Source organism: Hakea prostrata, chromosome 4 (assembly GCF_041222555.1).
Source record: "Hakea prostrata isolate BN-2017 chromosome 4, UWA_Hpros_2, whole genome shotgun sequence".
In the NCBI taxonomy this organism is placed as follows: domain Eukaryota; kingdom Viridiplantae; phylum Streptophyta; class Magnoliopsida; order Proteales; family Proteaceae; genus Hakea; species Hakea prostrata.
Window position 1 is genome coordinate 37,757,189 of NC_142603.1, and position 21,614 is coordinate 37,778,802.

The following is a 21,614-nucleotide window of genomic DNA, read 5'->3' on the forward strand; positions in this document are numbered from 1 at the left end:
TAGCAATTCTACCAACGTCTTGGGTTTCTTCTCCACTATAGAGGTAACCAACTTTCATTAGTTATAGCTCTTTTGAAAGTAGTGAAGGCCACCTTGTCATCAAGGTCCTTTGATCATGATGGAGATGTTGTTGAAATGGGTAATGAAGTCCCGGATAGACTCTGAACGTCCTTGCTCGAGGGCTAGCAACTTGTCCTCTGTCTTATCCTTCTTGATCCCACTTTTGAATCTAGCTACGAAGGCAAAACCCAGATTCATAAAGCTATGAATGGAGTGCCTGGGTAGCCTGGAGAACCACTAGTCCAGTTAATGAAGCTGGAAGCATCTACATTTGATGGGGTCCCCTCCCCCGCACATAGTCATGATAGATGTGAGGTGACTTATGTGCACCATGCATCTATTGTCCCATTGTAAGCTGTAAAAGTGGGAGCATGGAAGCCTACCAGTAAAGGTGCTGCCATTATCTCTGGCACAAAAGGATCCTGGCTCAGCATCAATTGAACTTCATCAGGGACCTTCCTATCTAGTTGGTACAAATGCTCGTTGATGTGATGGACTTGGCAATGCAATCTCTCATCACGAATGGATGTTGGAGTTTGTGAGCCCCTGTCATCAGACACAGGACCCTTAGACTCAGCCATGCGTTCCTTCAGTGTTCGCGGAGGCTTTGATACATGAGGTGATTTAGCTCCTGCTCCGAGGAAGGAGTGTCTATCAGCATGGACACCGAGTCTGTTGAAGACAGAATGATGTCCACCTTCATCCACCACCTTGGCCTTCCCCTTGCCTTTGCATTTCATTTGTTAAGCAAGATATTTGCTTCATATCCCTGGGCCCCGTCATTATGACTGGCAAGGGAGGGAATCGTTGTTCCAGGTAAAGCAACAGCAGGAGCAAAAGGAGGTAGGAGTTGGCTCCATTGGTTCACCATTGACGAGAAGGAACCCATTACCTACAATATTTTTTGTTGTAGATCCATTAACTGCACAGTATCTAGAGTCAAAGTGGGAGTAACTCCCTGAGCGGGGAGCTTTGCATGTACCTCTACATTGGTTGAAAGAGGGTCACGTACCAACAACGTGTGAGTGTCCTTGGAGGTTCCTCCTTTGCAGGTGGCCCCCTTTTCTTGAGACGAGGGTTCCCCAAGGACTTGGAACCATGGTCACCTAAGTTTTTGCTAGCCATGTTTTTCTATTACCCCTTAGGAAAATGAGGGAAAAAGCTACTACTGACTTTTTGTCACCGCTTCCCATAAAAGCTACTTGCTCCACCTGGTTCTTTCGTGGAGTGAACCTGGTTCTTGGGTCTTGAAAGAAACAAGGAAAGTGAGAGTGGGCCACCTCTGGGGACAAGAAGCCACCTTCAATGATTAAGTCAGATCTCATTGAACATAAACCCCCCACAAGAGGAAGTAAATGCCCCCTAAAGATGAAAAGAATGTCTTCTAGGGTTGTTCATTGCATAGTTGTGAACCAAAGTTAATGTTCTTGAAGGACTTACTTTTTGTCTCCAGTGTTTTCATATTTATTCTCCTCATGCATACCTTAGTGGTAGTGAAGATGTTGCATAACCGTCAGAATCCATGGATTCCTAAAGGAGGGTGGCAATAGTTTCGAGGGCATGGCTTGATTAGCAAGCTAAACCTCAATCTTCCACAAGAAGCTTTCACAGCTATACATAATCCCACCGAATAAGGAGATCAAGTCACATATGACATTGATGTGACAGCAAGAACCCCTTTTGGCAAACAAAATGGTAGGATGTGGTACTCAAGTAAGTGGCAGGCGAATGAGAAGCTTCTTGACAGTCTATGTGCATTTAATGGGTCTCAATGCATTCGATGTTGAATTTAATGCAACGATTGACGTTTGAGAGATATGTGTTGAAACGTTGTTGAGGAATCTGCAAATATACTTGAACGCTTGTTCAAATGAGCTGAAACGTCCCAGAGGTACTTTCTTTAAGGTATTTAGACACCCCGATTTGTGCAATACGGGTTCTACAGTGTCTTCACCCCAAGATCAGTCAGCCCAACCTTTAAGGTTGCACCTCAAAAAGGTTACTTTAGGTGTATCAGGTAATGCTCACTGCTTGACAGAACAACAACAAGGAGAGATTGAGCGACAGAAAGAGGAGGAGGAAATTTAGTGCTTAGAATGAACTCGAAAATGGCTTTATATAGAGCTTCAAAGGCTGTGGGTGAAAGGGTAAGGTCACCTCTCTTTGTTGAGGGTACCTTTCAGCTCAACTCCCTTCAGGAAGGTACTTGTCCAGCTGACCTCCCTACTGGAGAGTGCCTCTCTAATGGCATCTCCACGTAATCACCCAGCAGCGGGCTTTCCAGAATAGGGCCCATGACAAAATGGGCCTTCCGGATCAAAGCCCAAGTCCCAAGTCATATATTAATATTAATATATATATATAATCATGGCAGGGTCACAATAGGATTCAGGCAAATTAATAATATATGGGCCCTTACTATATATAAACCATATAATCAGATCCTCTCAACCCGATGTGGGACTAAGTAAAACCATGGATAAAAGACACAATTAAAACAAATATTTATATAAAATAAGTTTTAAACATATTTACAACAATATTCGCAGAGTTCTTTGACAACGTTACTTTGTTCTGAGAAATGGCTTATCGGGTAACTACTAAGAGGTTTGCCGAGAAGCTTCTCGAAACAACTGGCAGTCACTAGAAGGCACTCTTCTTTGCAACCTCCTCTACTGAGAAGTACCTCACCGAAAAGTGCCTTCTGAGGCCAACGAACCAGTGTTTTAATGAACCAAGACCAAACCAAGGCATTGGTTTGGTTGGTTCTCCTAGAACTAGGGGTCTGAGCCAAATATCCACAACACTTTCCTAGCTTGGTTTGATTTTGAAGTCCTAATTTAACTAAAATAGTGAAGAAACAAAGCGTAAATAGGAAAAAGTTATTGGATTCATACAGCCCAAGGTTTTTTCTTATATACGGTCAAATGCTAGAAATAATTATGGAAAGAATCAATTTTGGAAATTCAATATAGAACGATTTTCAGTTTTTCTTCATTCATTCAATATAGATGATGTAGGATTTCTAAAGGGTAAGAGAAGAAGATGGGTGAAGGGAATCCCTTCACCCACCTAGGGTTGGTTAGAGGGCAATTTTACAGAGGGGTATTTTCGTCCTTATGCACATAGGAGGGTATATTCATCTTTTCCAACCCTAACTTGATGGTCAAAAGGCTTGACCATCAAGAGGGATAACTTGGAATATCAGGTTATGCCTTGGGGGGGGGAGACCGTGCAATTTTTTGCATATAAGGGTGCAGTCAAGAATTTAACCCCCACTTAATGGGGTGCCATGAAAAAAACTCTAAATTTTTCTTTATGTGTGAAAAAAACACTTTAATTTACATGAGGAATGGAAAAAAAATGGATTAATACCTTCCCATCAATGGTGCCAAAAATTTGTATGCAAAATAAAAGTAACCTCAAGTGCACGGTATCGTGTAGCTAACGGGTCGATCTCTAGGAAATATATCACTTCAGAATTTAAGCTCTTAATGGTAATAAGAGAGTGCAAGGATTCAATTTTTTAACTAATTAATTAAACTAAATTAGTAGATCTAAATAAGTGGTCCTAACACATATATCTAATGCAAAATTGAAAATAAAAATAAAGCGCACATAACTTAACCATTTATCATCTTATAAAAAAAAATGCATAAATAAATAAATGAATAAAATGGAAGTGATTTGAATGTTAGCTATGAATTGAGGGAAGGGGAGTATAACCAAGGTTTAAAGTATTGGTATCAAGTATCGTATCGGTCAAGTGATTTTAAGAGACGTATCGTTCTGTATCTAATATTGTATCGCTCTAGCTAATGTATTTTTGTGTAATTCAATTGAGAGATTATTGAGATGTATCATATCAGTTGGGTCAAATATGGATACGTATCGGCTAGTATTGTATGGTATCATGAGATACTTTAAACCTTGAGTATAACTTAGATGACTTTGACCATAGACCATTTGCCGTAGCTTATAGTCCACTAATCAGGGGAACAAATATCAAAGAAAAAGAAAATGCAGAAGTAAATAACAGAATAAATAACAAAGCAATAAATAAAATAAAATAAAATAACAATAATTTTAAAAAACTTAGCAAAAAAGAGGCACGACTATAGGCATCTTTGATGGATTTTATTTGCAGCAACGCTACCGCCAGCTGCCAATGGTTGGATATTTGCCACGTAATCCACTTTAGATTGAACGGTTCAAATTCAAAAGTGATGGGGTTAAATGTAAATATAGAATTCTTGTTTTACCAAACAAATTTTTAAGTTATTAAATTTACAAATTATACCTTTCGAATCAAGGGAACTAAGAAAAATGACATGCTTTATGCCATAAGATTTCACACATAAATGTGCTCATCAATAGGCGAAAATTTTGAGCTCAAAATGGACCTACCGAATCAAGCACAATCTAGACGAGTCAGTACACATTTTCGAGGCCTACCTAATGGCTAATGGCTAATGGCTAAACGCCACAGTCAGTAGGAGGTCATAAAATACATAAAAACATTAACCTCTTTTGTCAAAACCACCACTATACAAGTGGTTCTTTCATTGGCAACAACTAACAGGTGGAAGCTTCAACAATTGGACGTCAACAATGCCTTCTTAAGTGACAGTTAACAAAAGAAGTGTACATGAGTCGACCTCAAGTTTTTATTAGTCCAAAACAAATCCACATTTGTTAGTTGCAAAAGTCACTATATGACCTCAAACAAGCCCCAAGGGCCTAGTTTTAGTGGCTAAGTTACTTCCTTGAATCTATTAGCTTTCTTGGCTCATGGACATATACCTCTCTTCTTATCTGTATTGTAATCATTAGGGCTGCAACAAGGCCGGGCTGGGCCAAGCTTTTGCAACCCCAAGCCCAACCCTATATATTTTAATCTAAGCCCATTCCCACCCTGACCCTAATTCAAGGCCAAGGATTGTTGTCCCTGACCCTAAGCCCTACAAGGCCAAGCCAAGTCCATTCCCCTGATTGGCCCTATCCCTGGCCCTAACCTTGATTGGCCCTCTTTGTCCCTAGTCCTGGCCTTGATTGGCCTTGTTCCTGGCCCTAATTGGCCCTGTCTCTAGCCCTGATTGGACCTATCCCTGACCCTAGCCCTAATTGGTCATGTTTGTCCCTAGCCCTGATTGATCCTATACTTGGCCTTGGCTCTGATTGACTCTATCCTTGTCCATGTTCCTAATTCATGGATATCATGCATTAGGGACAAAATTTGGGCCAGGGCAAAAAATCAAGGACGCGTTGGGACAGGCACCGGCGAGCCAAAGAGTAATCCTAGGCCTACCCTTGGCCCTAGTCAAGGCCAAAATATTTTGGCCCTAACCCGCCCTCAAGGCTAAAATCTTAAGCCCAAGCCAAGGTTTAAAGTATCGATATCGAGTATCGTATCGGTCAAGTGATTTTAAGAGACGTATTGTCCTGTATCGAATATTGTATCGCTCTAGCTAATATATTTTAGTGTAATTCAACGGAGAGACGTATTGAGATGTATTGTATCGGTTGGGTCCAATATGATACGTATCAACTAGTATCATATGGTATCATGGGATACTTTAAACCTTGGCCCAAGCCCTATTTGGACTCAATGCGGGCTTAAGGCAAGTCAAGGCCGTCAGGGCCAAACTTGCACCCCTAGTAATCATAGGGTCTAGTGTACTGATTCAAGACATTATTGGTTCCTTCAAGGAGTATGCGATTAAAGATTTTTAAGACCTACATTACTTCTACTTACGCAAGTAATGGGGATTTCTCTATCAAAATGGCAAGAAAAACCCTTACGCAATTAAGATCAACATCTCTTTCTTCTACTTACACCACTTGGTGGAGGTTCTTTTGGAAACTACCCCTACACCCCAAACTTAAGACCTTCTTTTGGCGTCTTTTAAATGCAGGATTACCAGTCAAGGCAATACTTGCACAATGGAAACCAATATCCCCCGATTGCGAACTTTGTGGAAATAGTGTGGAATCTGCATGGCATGTATTCCTTTCTTGTGAATGGACGAAAAGGAGTTGGGCAGCTGAACCACTCGGATTGCGAACGGAAAGACTCACAAATTCATCGATCAATGATCTATGCAACTCCTTTATCAATGACATAGGGAGGGATAAGGCATCAAAAAGATGGATGGTGTCCGTTTTTATAATTACTTGCTATTTCATATGGAAAGAACGGAATAACAAAATCTTTAATAAAGATAACCCCAACTCCATCAGAGTTCTAAACAACATAGCAAGGTGGATCCAGGATTTAAACATCACAACACAAGAAAATGTTGAAGCCTCACTTCACCAAACACAAGCACAGCCTTCTAAGCCAAATACTTGCTTTTGTAATACTTTAACTAACTTAAATCTTTGTCCGACTTTATTGTGAGCAGGGGTATATAATGCAAAATTAGGTAGCACAGGATGGAATATGGGAATAGTGCATGAAGGGCAGTTAAAGCTTCTACGCACAGGAGGATTAGGGAATGGAAAATCGTTGACGCACTCTTGATTGGATTAAAGGAAGGGATACATCATGCATTGCACTAGAATATTAAAATTCAAGATATCTGGTGCAACAACAAAGAAGTTCGTGATTTACTCATGCCAATTAATCACATCAAGTGGCCAATATCTCAAGTCCCAATTTTGCTAAACATACTAACTAACATTAAGGATGCAAACCTTAATGATTTTTCTGACACCATACTCCACCAGTGGCTTTTGTACTTGGCATTTAAGTCCTCTTTAGACTTTACAAGGTCAAACATTATAGACCCTACTACATTATGTATTTGCTATCTTAATTAATATCAAGCTTTGTTTTTACTATCAAAAAAAAAGACCTACATTACTTCTTAGTGTATAGAGGTTGTCAAGCAACCAAGTGGATTGCATCTTTCCCGACCAAAGTATTTGATTGATTTCATTACTACATTGCACCAAAATTGATGGTTACCAAAGTTGACTTTCAATTGGATCCTAGTCTACCTCTACAGATGCAACCACATGTGGTAGTGTTGTTGGTGCTCTCTACAATACACAACATTTCCTTTTTAGTGAACAAGATCAATCGATTATTGCAGGCACTTACTGTCAACCCTCTATTTCATGCATGAGCAAAGCAGATGGAGCTTGATTTGATTTTGTCAGGCATTGGGTGCCACAGAAGAAAATTGAAGTTCACTTCAACTCTACACTAAGACCAAATTGATGAATTAAAGTCCAAGTTGAATGTTTGTCAAAGCCCCACCTTCAAGTTGAGGGGGCCTACGAAGGATAGCAATTTACCGATTCTTATGCAATCGAATTTTTTATTTTTGAATTTTTTATCTTTTTTTTTTTTTTTGAAGTAAAGTTTTTTAAAAGAAAAATTTCTTTTTTTTTCCCCCCCCCCTTTTTTTATGGTTTAACCTTTACACGCGAAAGTCCACCACCCCAGACTTTTGAGAGCTTATATTTTGACGTTCCTGCTGCCAAAAAATATCAACAATAGCATTATTTTCCCCCATTGACATATCAAACAAGCACGAAGTCAAAGCCCTAAGCTAACATTAGAAAATGAGAAATAATAGGTTGCCCAGTCAATAGAAGAGACCTCACCATTGAACTCGGAGACCATAGAAAGGGCAATCCATTATGATGATGCTCTTAGGAAATTTCATGGCCTTCCGCAAGAAATACGACATCTTTGCATGCTTCGACCTCCATTGAGGTAGCAGCACAGTAAGCATGGCTTCATTTACACTTCACGGCACCCACCCAGTTCCCAAGTAATAACATCTCTTGCACCAGTGCTAGAATTCTTATTCAAGCTCCATGCACACTAATAGTGAAATGTTCCAGAAAATTGGAAAAGATAATGTTGAGGTGAATTGGAGGGGGGAGTTTAAGGTTCCGGTGTTTTAAATAAAGGAATTACTGATATTTTGTCAAAGCCGGGTTAGAATGTTATATATGGCATCTAAAATAGGGGTTCCATGAAATTTATCTTTCTTTCTTCCCATGATATTCTTCATTGTAATGGATTTATTGCTGTTGTAATCCATTCCTAGTTTCACTGGAAAAACGTCTGCTTCACCCCATCACCGGAAACATATCCGCTTGCAATTATACAGAATCCGATCTCTAAATATACAGACATTTATATACAACCTTAGCACAAAAGAAGTATTCTCTACTAGGTTTTCCTGTAGAAAGAAGAATTAGCCCACATTAATCACACACTCCCACCCAATGATGGGCAGGTCATGGATGTATGGCAGACTTCTTCTACCTTGGATAACATACAGGCGGATGTATAACAGCAGCCACAACACAAATATTTGCAACAGAATGAGAATAGAATGGTCAAGCTGCAAAAGAATCAGCAACATGAATAGGTTACCTTGACATCGACTAGGAAGAGGTCACAGAATCTACGTCTAGCACTCAAAACTGATAACCCCCAACCCCCCACACATTCAAGCCCTATAGAATCGGCCAGTTTGCGGAGGTACTACAGCGACCACTGAAATAACAGGAAGAAGAATTTGCTTCAAGACGCAAAACAGATGACAATGCATGATATGTCATCTTTACTCTTCCTAGCCAATGCCTCTGAAGCCAACCGTTTAGCCGCTGCTTGAGGATCTTTTACTGATTTTACCAAATCAACAGCATCTTGGTTACTCATGACCTGAAACAAGAGCAAATGTTAGCTACTATTGAATCTTTCACATGCATTGCATTTTTATAGACACTCCAGAATATGACAATCAAATTATCTAGTCTCCACAAGACCACACAAATATGAAGCAAAAAAAATATGAACTGGAAAACTACGGCCATGTTTCGGAGCCAAGAAAAAGAAAAAAACTGATTCTTGGCTAAAAATCCTGATATGAATTTAGTTCCACAACTCACAGTTACAGAAAGATCTCGAGATAAAAATCCACAGGAAATCTTGACTAAGGAAAGTATTAAAACCCCAAAGTTTGAGCCCAGCAGAACAAATCAGGGAGAGAACAATGTCCTTACTACAATAGAACTTGCATCAGAAGAGGTGTCAAGAGTATGCGACAGGAAGAAGAATCGGAAGCAAGGGAAGCAGAAAAGAGAGAGAGTGCACCTGAAACAGAAGAATAATGGAGAAAATAGAAAAGGAGATGAAACCAGTGACCATTGTCACACATTGAAACCACCTCCTATGTCCCAAAACTTCACTCAATATCTCATTCAATTCTCAAGCCACCTTTACCATCATTTACATGCCAATAAATAAGTAAAACTCCAACGATAAACAAAAACTACTCGAAATAAGGATATTAAAATATGGAAACTATCCCTACATAATCTACAGAACCTCCTAAAAGAAAGAGAATAAAATAAAGTAAAAATCACATGCTATGTAGTCTACCAGCTCTTGCCAGATCAGAAAATTGGTTTAGGCCTCCAAAGTGGTTAATTTTTAGCCATCCAAGCTGGGTCTACTGCATCAGAAAGCCAGGATGCTAGGGTTGGCACAGCCCAATAATATTTCCAAGGTCTTGGAAAGCTTTAGGATGAAAAATTATAAGGAAAGAAATGTTGCTTCTGAACATGGTATTACACTTTCAAAGTTACGGCACCTTAAGACTCCAACATAGAGATGATGAAAGGGGTTCTATCTGCTTTAACAATCGAAAGCTCCATGTATGCAATGTTTTGTACCAGATCAGGCATAGGTCATGGTCAACAGGTACCAATCAAATCCTGGATGGGAACATTAGACTGATGTTGAGTGCATCATGAAATATTCAGAAGCACAAAAGATTATTTCTTGGTTTTTGGTGATAATAACTTTTCAGCCAATATTATAAAATGATAGAAAGTTCACTTCTAGGAATAACTGCCAAGCAAAAGTCAACAACCAATTCCACTTGAGTATTTGGCAATTTATGAAATAGAGGATGATGTGGCTGAAAGAATTAAAATAGGGGATGAAGTAGAGAGATGCATTCAGGGTATTGTGTAATCGACATATTCCTTTAAAGTTCAAAGGAAAATTTGATAAGACCATTGTAAGACCAGCTATGATGTACGGTGCATAGTGTTGGGCTGTCTAGAAGCATCATATAGATAAACTTAATGTAGCAGAAATGAGGGTGCTTCGATGGATGACTGGAAAAACTAGGAAGGATAAGATAAGGAATGATCATATTAGAGCTAGCCTCGGAGTAGCTCCGACAAATGATAAGTTATGAGAAAGTCTACTAAGGTGGCACAGCCACGTTCAACAAAAGTCTTTAACTGGCCTTGGGAGAAGCAATTTAATCCAGATTGAAGGAAGTGAAGAACTAGGGGCAGACCTAAGATAAGCATAAGAGAAGTGGTGAAAAGGATATGCAGGGCTTAGGCCTTGTATCTATTAAGGCCTCAAAGAGAGCTGTTTGGAAGGCAAGCCAACCCCATTTACTTGGGACACCGGCTTGTTGGTGGTTGTTGTTGTTGTATTAGGCAACTTGTGACATAGAAAAGAGGGGGTGTAGTTGAAAAGGCTCTTGACCTTCAGGTAATACCTGACCTTGTTAAAAGAACCTTACCCCACTAATGAGAACAGGGGGCCCATAACTCAAGCAAAGGAACAAGCATGTAAACTGCAAATATAGATGATATTTGCCTTACAATGTACAATTGCCAAAGTTGATTTTGCTCTTTCTATAGATAATATGTCCAAAACCTTGGCAAAGGGACTGACATTTGTATTCTATGAGCATATTATGTTTATAAAAACATGGATGCTATTAGTAGTTAGACATTAGTTTGATGTACAAGTGGGAGATTGGTGGATAGTTTGGCATTTGATATAATCAAACCCAATTTAATTTGATTAAACTAGTTGTTGCAGTTTTATAACATGAGTTTTATGATTGTTATCTTTTGATCAACAGCCAAATAGTAACGTTACTTTCTCAACTATGGACAACTTGGGCACTTCGTTGTAGGTTATCATATTGTATATTTTGTGACAAATAGCAACTAATAAACCGGAGATACATGGAAGAAGAAGAAGTAGATGGACATGGGAGAAGCTGCAAGAGAGGCACAGCACATTAGCAACTTTCCCTCTCATAATTTATACACAAATAAAGTGTGGCCCAAAAGTCAGTTAAAAGCAAGGAAGTAACCTTCCTAAATGCTAATAGGAACAAAAAGTTAGAACTACTAAAATAGAAAAGGAAATATAATATAAAACAAAATTAAAAAATAAATATATACTAAAACCTTTGAGAAATGCTGTGAACACCTTAATCTATAACTTCTAACACTCCTCAAGCTGGAGTATGCATATCAACGGCTCCAGCTCGGAATAACACGAATATATACTAAAACCAAATTAAGTTTGAGCACAAGCAGCAGCTGCAGACACCAGAATGTATAGAGAGAGCTTCCACTGGTAGTAGTATCCACTCAAGTATATTAATCCTCAATAACTTCAATAAATGATCTTCATGTCAAAATAATTCAATCGAAATTGAGAGATATATATAGGAGGTGGTGAACAAGAACCGCAATCTACAAGCCTAACAGTGATAACAAAATCAAAGGTAGTTGTCAAATAATGCATAATGGCGTCAAGGTGATCCAAGGTGCTTTAGCACCTAGCAGCTTTGGTGGTAAAGTGCTAGCCAAGAGAGTTATGGAATTTAAGAGTATGCTCCCCTAACACCCCCCCCCTCTTTTCTAACATAAATACACCATACTGGGGGGGGGGGGGGGGTTGACATTTTTATACTTCTGGGATTTTTATCAAATTCCAATAGGAGATATTTTATTATTAATGACTAAATATTAAGTGACTAAAATACCAAATATTAAGCGATTTTTGGCATACATAAGTGCCAGAACCTAGTCTGATGCCAAATCAGTGCAGAGCACCCTACAATAATATAGCAGCACCTAGGCCCCAATCAATCAGCTTGGGCATCCAATGCCTTAGCAACACCTTGACAACTACGGTAGTAGTAAGTAGCCATCTCCAAAATCAACATCTCCAATAGCTATATCATGAGAGGAGGCAGTATAGGTTACCATAGACCACACAGGAAGGAATAGTCAATAGCCTTCAGTAGATAATGGAATATGTCGCATGTAATGACATGTGGACAAACAAGGATTCATACGAAGGATGAGCAAATAATCTTTGTAGAAGAAAGATCCTAAGCAATGATCTCCAATCTACCCTCAGGGCAGTAAATAAAGGTTACACATGATGTAATATGGTAAATATATGGTAAGGAACAATAGCAGATACAGTCAAATGGCAAGGATTAATGGAAAAAGTTGAAGTTAATGGAAAGGCATGCAAAATATTGACAAGAAGGGAGAGCTATGAAGTCAGCTATAGATAATCAGAAACAATGAGGAAGCAGCAAATATCTTACACTACACAGGTGGCACCAAGGTAGAAATATAGTTAGTTACCCATAGAACTGTAGCTATAGCTATGGTGGCTAGTATAAAATGACAAAATAGCAGTGGGACAACAAGTACTAGCAGCAGTCAGCAGTAAAATCATCCAAAAACAGTGTCTTCAACAAAAAAAATACAGTATTGGGTGAATCTAGTCCATCCAATATTAGCAAGTCAGATGGACCTCAAACAACAAGTGACAAACCTCATAAGGTAAGGGTTTAAGATCATATAAGTTGGTGATGACCAACTGAATAAAACATGTCTTATATCATGTTCTCAGGTCTGAGAAATCTGAGGGGAAAAAAAAAGAGTAGCTGCAAATTGTAATAGAGGGGACTTGCAGAAAACAAAATTCAGCCGCCAAACAATCCTCAAACAACCATTGAAGGGTCCTTCAAGAGGTTAAGAGATCCTCGACTAAGCATTAGGATTACCATGCTGATCTAGAGACGGGTGCAAAGCCTGTGGGGCCATCAGTGGAACTTTAAAAGAACTCAATAAATAGAGCACCGACAGCAGAAGACTGGTGATAGTCCAGCACAAACATATAGTAAGGTATAAGAGGGTACTAATACCACCAAAAGGACCTGGAGGGGGAAATCAAAGCCCAAACTGCAGAGCAAACAGTTGACCAGAGAAGGAGATATGAAGCCAACAAATAAGCCTGGGGGGAAACTGAGAAAAAAAAAACACTTAGAAAACAAAGTGTAGGCTGGGTACCACAGAGAGGCCTAGAAGTAGTAATCAAGTCACCAAAAGAAGCACAAATCCAATAGGGTCTCCCTTTAGAGAAGTACAGGCATCCCTTCAAAACACAACTATACCTGTAGGTAAAGCTGTTGATAGCTTGGTCTCGACTAAAACTGGGGAAAAAAACCAGGAAACAGTAAGCAGTACCCGAAAAGGGTAGTCACAAGCAGTGGAAGTAGCCTACCTAAAAACTAGGAATATAAAATTGGAAACTACCAAAAATTTAAAGGAAATATAACGTAAATAAAATAAAATCACTGTTCAAATGAACAGTAACCCTGAATATTGTTTATGACACTGTTATCATGAACACAGTGATGGGAACACTCTAATCTATAACTTGTAAAATTTCTCTTATGACAATTAGATAGAAATATAAGTAAAAACATTCTTATGTTAAACATCAACTGATCCATTTGAAATTCTTGATGTGCACCAACAGTTGTGTTTGGCAATAGGAATTTCTAGTGAACTCTTTTTTCTGTACATGAGAGGTACTTACTGTTACATTCATATTTTTTGTACTTGTGGTGATCCAATTGTTGATGTTTACCTAGAGGTCTAACTATACACCAACCAATTGGTGTAAATTATATGGATGGTAATGGCTGTGACACTCCATTGCATTAATTCATCTGAAAAGAACATCCAAGTAAAGAATAGTTAAGACTGTAACTAGTCAAACTCCTATCCAACTGTTTGTTTCATCAAAGACTTAGCAAAAAAGTCTACACTACATTATTTGAATAACATTTTTAAAGTTTTATTTCCAGTCCTGAGGAAGACACTCCGATTATTGATAGCAATGGAATTAATAACATAATAAGACTTTTATTCCATGGTTACTAGGTCTATTGATGATGTTGGTGCTGTGGGGGAGAAAGCATAACGATAATATCTACCACCAAGGGGGGGGGGGTGTTCCAGGTTATGCCTTTTGTAGTATTGTCTTATGGACGACTTATAGGCAACCCTTTAAGATAACACCTCTTGGCACGATCTTGTTCATTAGATTGCAATCTCACAAGTTAGCTTCTTGATGCAGTTCCAGCACTGAATCGCCCTATTTTCCTTTGAAATATGGTTGATAGATATGGGGGCTGGGTATTGTTTTATATGTTTCTGTATCATGAGCCTATTCTATGAGCCCAAAAGTTTAGTTCCTGGGTTAAATACAAAAATAGTTTAATTAATTGTTTTAATTTTTAATTGATATAACTGCCTAACTTAAGTTATACGGGCAGAATATCTTTTCTTATGTTTTATTTTAGTTTTAAGAGTCTAAGTCAGTCTAGGCTAGTTGTTTCTATTTTCCTAGTTAAGATCAGTTGCTAAGTCCTAATTTCAGTAGGACTTCTTATCTAAGGCTATAAATAAGCCCCCCATCGATGTTAGAAAAAAAGGTTTAATATTGAATGAAAGCTTCCCTTTGGACACTGTGTGTTTTTGTTAGTTATCAGTTCTGTAGATTAATTTGAAGATCCAGGCATTAGGAGTTCTGGTTCTGTCAATTAGTTTGAAGATCCAAACCTGAGGAAGGTTCTAGGTGACATCAAGCATACACACCTGTAACTGGCTAAAGATCAGAATTCAACCTTCATTCTCCATCTGAGTATTCCATCCTCAAGGCCCCATCCAAGTATCTGGCAGCCTACGCTCCAATCCCCCTTCTCATATCACCCTCCTTTTTATTTTTCTTGAATTTTCTTTATCTTTTGGACTTTCCAAGAGACCCAAAATTCAAAGTCAAATCAATGCCAATCTGACCATTAGATCTGTCCCAAACTTTAGTTATGTCATCCCCCAATTCCAGTGACCTTAGATCTCAGTTTGACCGCATTCTAAGCATCAAATTTCAAGATATAAATACTTTCTCAAATTTCCATACTTCCAAAGACCCCACGCTTAGATCCCCAAATTTAGCCATCCAAAACTAGCCAAACTTGGGGGATCATACCTTTATATTGTTATCTACATTCCCTCAATGTTTCGCCCATTCCTTTGACTTTTAATCCCATAACTCAATAACCTACCCCATCCTACCATTCTATATCTCTCTAAAACTAACACCCCATCATCCTTGATACTACTCCATCCCAATTAATCCAAACAGGAAATTTAGAGGCCACTATTCAAACCGGTAGAGGTCATATCCTACCATTCTAAATCTCTCTAAAACTAACACCCTATAATGCTTGATACTACATCCCACTTAATCCAAACAGGAAATTTCTTTTTGACTAGATGTCCTAGCGCTTGGTGTCGCCTTTGTTTTCCTTGCCCTCTATCGCCTCGCCTCACTTTGTCTCCTTGACAACTATGAAGTGACCCTCATAAATTGGCTGGATCACTTCTACAACCCTGATTGTACTAAACATAATTAGCACATTCTTAGTCTTATAGAAAAAATAAATAAATAAACAAAAGAAGAAACTTGATAGAGAAAAGGATTTATTTTATTCCTCTTCAATAGTATATTTTGGCCATTGTAGTTGGTCAAGTTGATGGACATGGTGACCTCATGCCGCATTTCTGTGGAGGAACATGCCAGTTGTACATTCTGGATGACCTACAAACCCAGTTTGGTTTTGACACCGCCTGTATTCATCATGATCTTTACTCCATTAAACTTTAGGATCATCATGCTTTTTGTCATTGCCATCAGGCATTGCACAACCTTATGCATCTCTGCTTATCCACTAAGCTAAATGATCCCAATTTTAACACTAGTTTTCTTCCCCTTTGCTGTTGTTTTACACTCAAATTTCTTCCATTTTTTTTTTTCCATTAGAAAGGTTCTAATGCTTATTTTTCTTCAAAAAACATATAGCAAAGAAATCTTTCTATGTCAGGCCAATCAGCCTGACAGCAGACCTTCCTAACACATGATTAGCAGAAGATACAACATTTAAATTGGAGCACCAATTCAGGTTGAACTGAATCTTGAAAGTTTTAGATTTGCATTTAAATTTTGATTCATGTTTGTCTACATAAGCTTGAGACTACAAAGGGACTGGCATTAATCTTTTACTTGCAAAGTAGACCAGAATTGTATCAAACAAATTCTATACCGACAGTTCAGTCAATCTATAGGTATTTTGCATCAGAAGATACAAAGAGAACAAAATCCCAACATTGCACTTCCTTTTCTAATTGGAAAATGAATGACAATGGATGCATAATCCCAGCAATCGGGAAAACTGAATAGGAGGAGAAATTTACAACAATGGGAAAAAGATAACATGAGGAAGGAAGGATAAAGAATGTAACAGCAATGAGAAACAACAAAGTTGATGTTTTTATCATATATCAGATAGGGAAAGAACTGACCTTCCATAAGCCATCACTAGCCAATATAACAAACTCAACAGTTGGATCGATTTTTATATGTTTGACATCAGGTTCTGAGCTCAAATGGGCCTTAAGACTTTGATCCCCAAATGCACGCGCTACTGCAAGTTGGCCATTAACCCTTGGCACATCTCCTGAAAAAAAAAACGTTACAGATAGAAGAGGAATAATGCCTATAGTTAGAAGAAGCTCATACAGGAACAAGAAGTTATCTACAAATAATTATCCCTTTGAGAAAAATAAAATAACGGTACCAGGAAGTGAGGTCACAAAACCACCCTGCTTCTCAATCCTTCTCCGTTCACTACGTGGTTCATGATCCACAGAGAGCTGAACTGCAGAGCCCTTTTCACACAGGACAGCCCTGGAGTCCCCAATGTTTGCCACCCACAAGTCTTTACCATCCATAACAATTGCAGTAACTGCTGTTGAACCACCAGGACCCAGCTGCTTTGAGTTTTCAAGAATGACCTTATCTGTGGAGCAGTAGGCACTCTTTATTGCTGACTCAGTGTTTTTCCAAAAATTTGGCTGTATAATAGATGGGAGAAAAATCGGTAAGTAAACGTAATTTTACATAGTTTTTAAAGGAATTTAGTGGAAAGAAAACTATGACACTAAAGGTTTAACCATGTCTAAGGGATCAATTAAGTAAATGAAAGAAATGGCAGGCTTTGATCTGTTTCCCTAAGGAGCAGCTTGCTTCACGGCCACCCAAAAGAAGTGATAATTTTAAGAAAAGAAAATGTGAATAGCATCTTGCATGGAAGCAAAACAAAATATAATCAGGTTTTTAGTTTCCAAAACCTTGAAATAAAAAGTTTTGTCATGAACAGGGCAACCAATTCAAATTCAATAAAATACTTTATAAACATTTTCTTAATAAGTCACTTTTTTTTTTTTTTTTTTTTTGAATGCCATCTCAGTCCCCAGCAATATCTTCAATTGCAAGTATCAATAAGGTAGAAAGAATTGACAGACAAAAATAGTCCAACTTTTTGTTTTGGAATAATAAAGTTGCTCAGATGTAATAATCGTGGACCCTATTATAAAATAGATTAATACAGTATCGAGGAATTAGCAATCATACCATACTATCATTTCTAGTTGTCTTTTCCAGAATAATTAATATCCTGGGCACATGAATGAACAATATGGGATGAAAAATTGAAGGATATGTGGTATAAGTTACCTCTTCAAGTATGTTGTTGAAGAGGTTATCTTTCAGATAACTTGGCACACGATCTCCAAGATGCCCATCAAAGATGGCAAACAATCCAAGCTCATGATTATTTCTTGTCCTGTATTCTGCAACATGGTAGTCCTCCATGTCATGACCAGATTTTCCTTCCACCAGGTGGAATCCATGTGAGACTCTGTTACGGGAAGACTTGCTCCGGCCTTTCCCAGTTTCAGGTGATGATGATGAATTGAGACAAGGAACACTCTTTGAGGGAATCCCACAAACACAATGGAAACATGAAATATCATCAGGATCCCAATTCATATACACCCAACCTATTTTTTCCAAAAACTCACAAGGAACCACAAACACACACACACGCCCGGAGGGGAGGGGGGCAGGGTAAATAATTTGGAACCTATACCATATTCTAACCCTTTCCAGTGTATGCTAGTTAGAATAGAGGAAAAGATTTCCCATACCAACTCAAGAATCTCAAGAAACTCAAAGAAATGATGTAATATTCAATCATTCAAGAATCATAAAGACTGAGAAGCTTCACTAATCATTCTAGTTAATATGAAATTTTCGCTTTGTATTGAATTAGATTCCAGACTTATTCTTTGAAGCACAAACAAGAATTGAATTATACCATTAGAGTATCTAGTTTGAATTTACCATTGAATCATATAATTTGAATACCAACAATCAAATAAACCCAATAAGAGAGGAGAGGTTGAGAAGATACCATAATCATACTAAGAATATCCTTTTTCTTGCTGTTCTTGGAAGCGGTGGAAGCACAACGCTTCTCCATATTCCAAACATAAGCTTTTTCCCAATCCTTGTTACTCTGTTTCTTTCTTCTATATCCAAACACAGATTGTATTCTTGTTCAGTTGAGAACTTCAGGAGATTTTGTCTCCAAAGTGGACGGAGTAAAGGAAGAAAGGAAGGAAGCAAACCAATGCTTGCCCCGTTTGCTTGTTAAAAGTTGAGTTCAAACGGGTCATGATCAACTTTGATTGCTGGTGCAGCTTACAAATAAAAGCAAGGAAAATCCAAGAGAAAAATAAAAAATAAAAAATTTATTTTTAAAAAAATGGCGAGAGCAAGTGTGGGGTCCACACGGAGAGTTATAGGGAGGCCCCACACGGGGTAGGTTTTCTTTGAATTAGTCCATTCTCTAACCATTTTTTTTGTGTGATAACTTCTCTAACCAAATTTGCGAAATATGATCTCCCCAGCTTCAAACCCTTTTTCGCTTTTATTAATCTAGTCAAAAGACTCAAAACAGATTTTTTAATTCGTCAAAAGAAAAATCATGAAAAAAAAAATAAATAAATCGAATTTTAAAATGCGGCAAGAACTTTGGGTGTGAAGCAGCGGTTTCGTGTTCCCTTGAGCTTGGTCTAGGCTTGGCTGTGCCAAAGGTCAAAGGTCAATGTAGTATAACTTTGACCTTTCTTTTAAGGCTAAATTAACTGGATCGGTCCTAACCATAGGGAGGGGAGAGTAAGATTCAAGTACTAGGTTGGAGAGAAGAAGAAGAAGAAGAAAAACAACAATAGAAAAAAGAGGGGAAAAAGAAGAAGATTGGGTTGGATTAGGCGTGGCTCAACCTTGGCTAGTTCGATGTTGATTCTAAGGACTAAGATCTGTCAATGTCGTATTTTTATTGAACATGGTGGATTTGAGTTGTAGAGGCCAAATTTGGACCCCTTATTTTAATCTTTTTTCTTACTGGAGATGATATTGATATCCAGTACATTGTGAGCTGGTCGGGTTTTTCATTCTAATGCTGAATGATCTTAGGCTCTTTTTGGCATCAATTCTCATTCTCTATTGTGCCTATTTAAAATAAATGTACAAACATTATGCAAGAAATGGTTGTGAATTTACGAAATAATTATGAAGGAATAGTTGGCCGAATGTTGATGTACGTGGGGGAGGGTGTATAAATGTGTATGCTTTTCCCTCTCTTCTTGGCTTTGTCCCTGAGTTATTCTCTCTAATCCATTGGACGTTCTTTGTTTTGGTTTTTCTTATTTTAATAAAATAAAATTCTGATGCCACATTTTTTTTCTCTTTGCATGGGTTGTCCAAAGGCCTTGGATAAACCCATTCCCCTTGATCTTGACTCAGGCCTAAAACTCATGTCCCAGACCTAAACCCTGATGGGCCAAACCAAGCCCGATGCTTCCTTAATTATCCTGCATTAGACTGGATAGCTATATCCCATCCTATCTATCTATGTCTTTAATTGGTCTTTTCCATATCCTTAATTAGTTGTATTCTTGCCATGGCCCTAATCCTTGTACTAACAATTATGATATAAAAAATCAATTATTTGAGCCTAGGAAATATAGATGAAAAAGCAACAACAACAACATCAACAACAACAACAATAAGCCTTGTCCCAACTAATGGGGTCGGCTACATGGACTCTTGCCTTCCAATCAGTTCTATTTGAGGTCATGCTAGATACTAGGCATAAGCTATGTGTATCTTTTCTCACTACTTCTCTTAAGATTATCTTAGGTCTACCCGTAGCTCTTCTAGTTCCTTCAATTTGGATTATATCACTTCTCCATACAAGGGCATTTATAGGTCTCCGTTGAACGTGGTCGTGCCACCTCAAACGACTTTCTCAAAGCTTATCACTTAGCTATAACAACCCCCGTATTTCTAACCTGAGATCCGTATTGCAGGTCCAAGAACCCAAAGGTCTAACCGGGTGAAATTGTGGAGTGTCCAGGATAGAAGTCCATGATCCATATCCTGAACCCATAGATCTGGATTCTCTTGTTGAAGAGTCTGCCTTGCTTAGGAGTTGGACCTTTGGAAGGCAAGTGATGTCTGGAGATGTCCAGAATGAAAATAAGACCTCTCCCATGTGTTCATTAGGGCTAGGTTGTACTTGGACTTCAACCCCCTAAGCAAAGCACCCTTGTATAGCAATATACTAAGGGGAGGTTGCTAGTGGCGGTTGATTGGACCAAGCGACCGTCTGGTCCTAGTTGCGGGGTTTTGCCCTATTTTGCCCCCAAACTTCTATAAATAGAAACCCTTGCCTATTTTACCAATATTATATTTGGGATTGCTGTTTTTGGAGGTTAGGCGGCAGTGGAGACGTGTTGGAAGGTGATCCGAAATGCTATTAGTGATCTGGAAGCTTCTCCTGTCTTTTCTAGTTGATCTAGTTGAGGTAAGTGACTCCATGTTTACTCTTATTCCATCCTCAGCTATGATTAAAGTAGATTTGTTTTCCTCTTTGGTTGTTCATGATCCTCTTCTTACAGTACTTACCTTTTAATGCTCTTGATGAGATCGGGTCCGAAAACGAAACCCTGCTTTCGTGAAAAGGATTGATCCAATCAAGGGGAGGATTTTGGGTAACCAAATTGATGTCAATTGTTAGGTTTTGTATTACCCTTGGTTGTTGAAGTGTCAAGTTTGAAATTCGGACTATGGTCATCCAAAAATCATATTGAAAATGGATGATCAAAAGCCTAAGTTTCAAATCTGAAACTCACTGTTTTTGGGGCGGTCACTAGTGGCGGTCGCTCAGCCTAAGTGACCGGCCTAAGCGACCGGCTGGTTTTCCAGTGAATAAGTAACTTTTGAATTCTGTCTGATTTGATTCATTCAACTTACATATTATTGTGACCCTGTTTATAGGTGTCCTCTATTTCCAATAAAAGTCTTATAATTGTTTATGGTTTGCAATCTAGAGGATTTCTACTTATTTACAAGTAAGGACATACAACCTCATCTTTATGAAATGACTTGAACATGCTAGTCCAATGTCTTTCAATATTGT

General features: G+C 38.4%; 1 protein-coding gene across 1 annotated transcript; it reads right to left on the minus strand.

Moving 5' to 3' along the window:
* Nucleotides 1-7,584: 7,584 nt before the first annotated feature.
* LOC149018801 (putative protein phosphatase 2C 44) lies at nt 7,585-18,801 on the minus strand. Its single transcript, XM_089152937.1, has 5 exons — nt 18,540-18,801; nt 17,801-18,055; nt 16,863-17,139; nt 16,588-16,742; nt 7,585-8,749 (listed from the first exon to the last, which is right to left on the minus strand). The coding sequence occupies exons 1-5, from the start codon at nt 18,606-18,608 to the stop codon at nt 8,609-8,611; spliced, it is 897 nt and encodes a 298-aa protein (XP_089009063.1). The 5' UTR covers nt 18,609-18,801; the 3' UTR covers nt 7,585-8,608.
* Between the last annotated feature and the right edge of the window lie 2,813 nt (nt 18,802-21,614).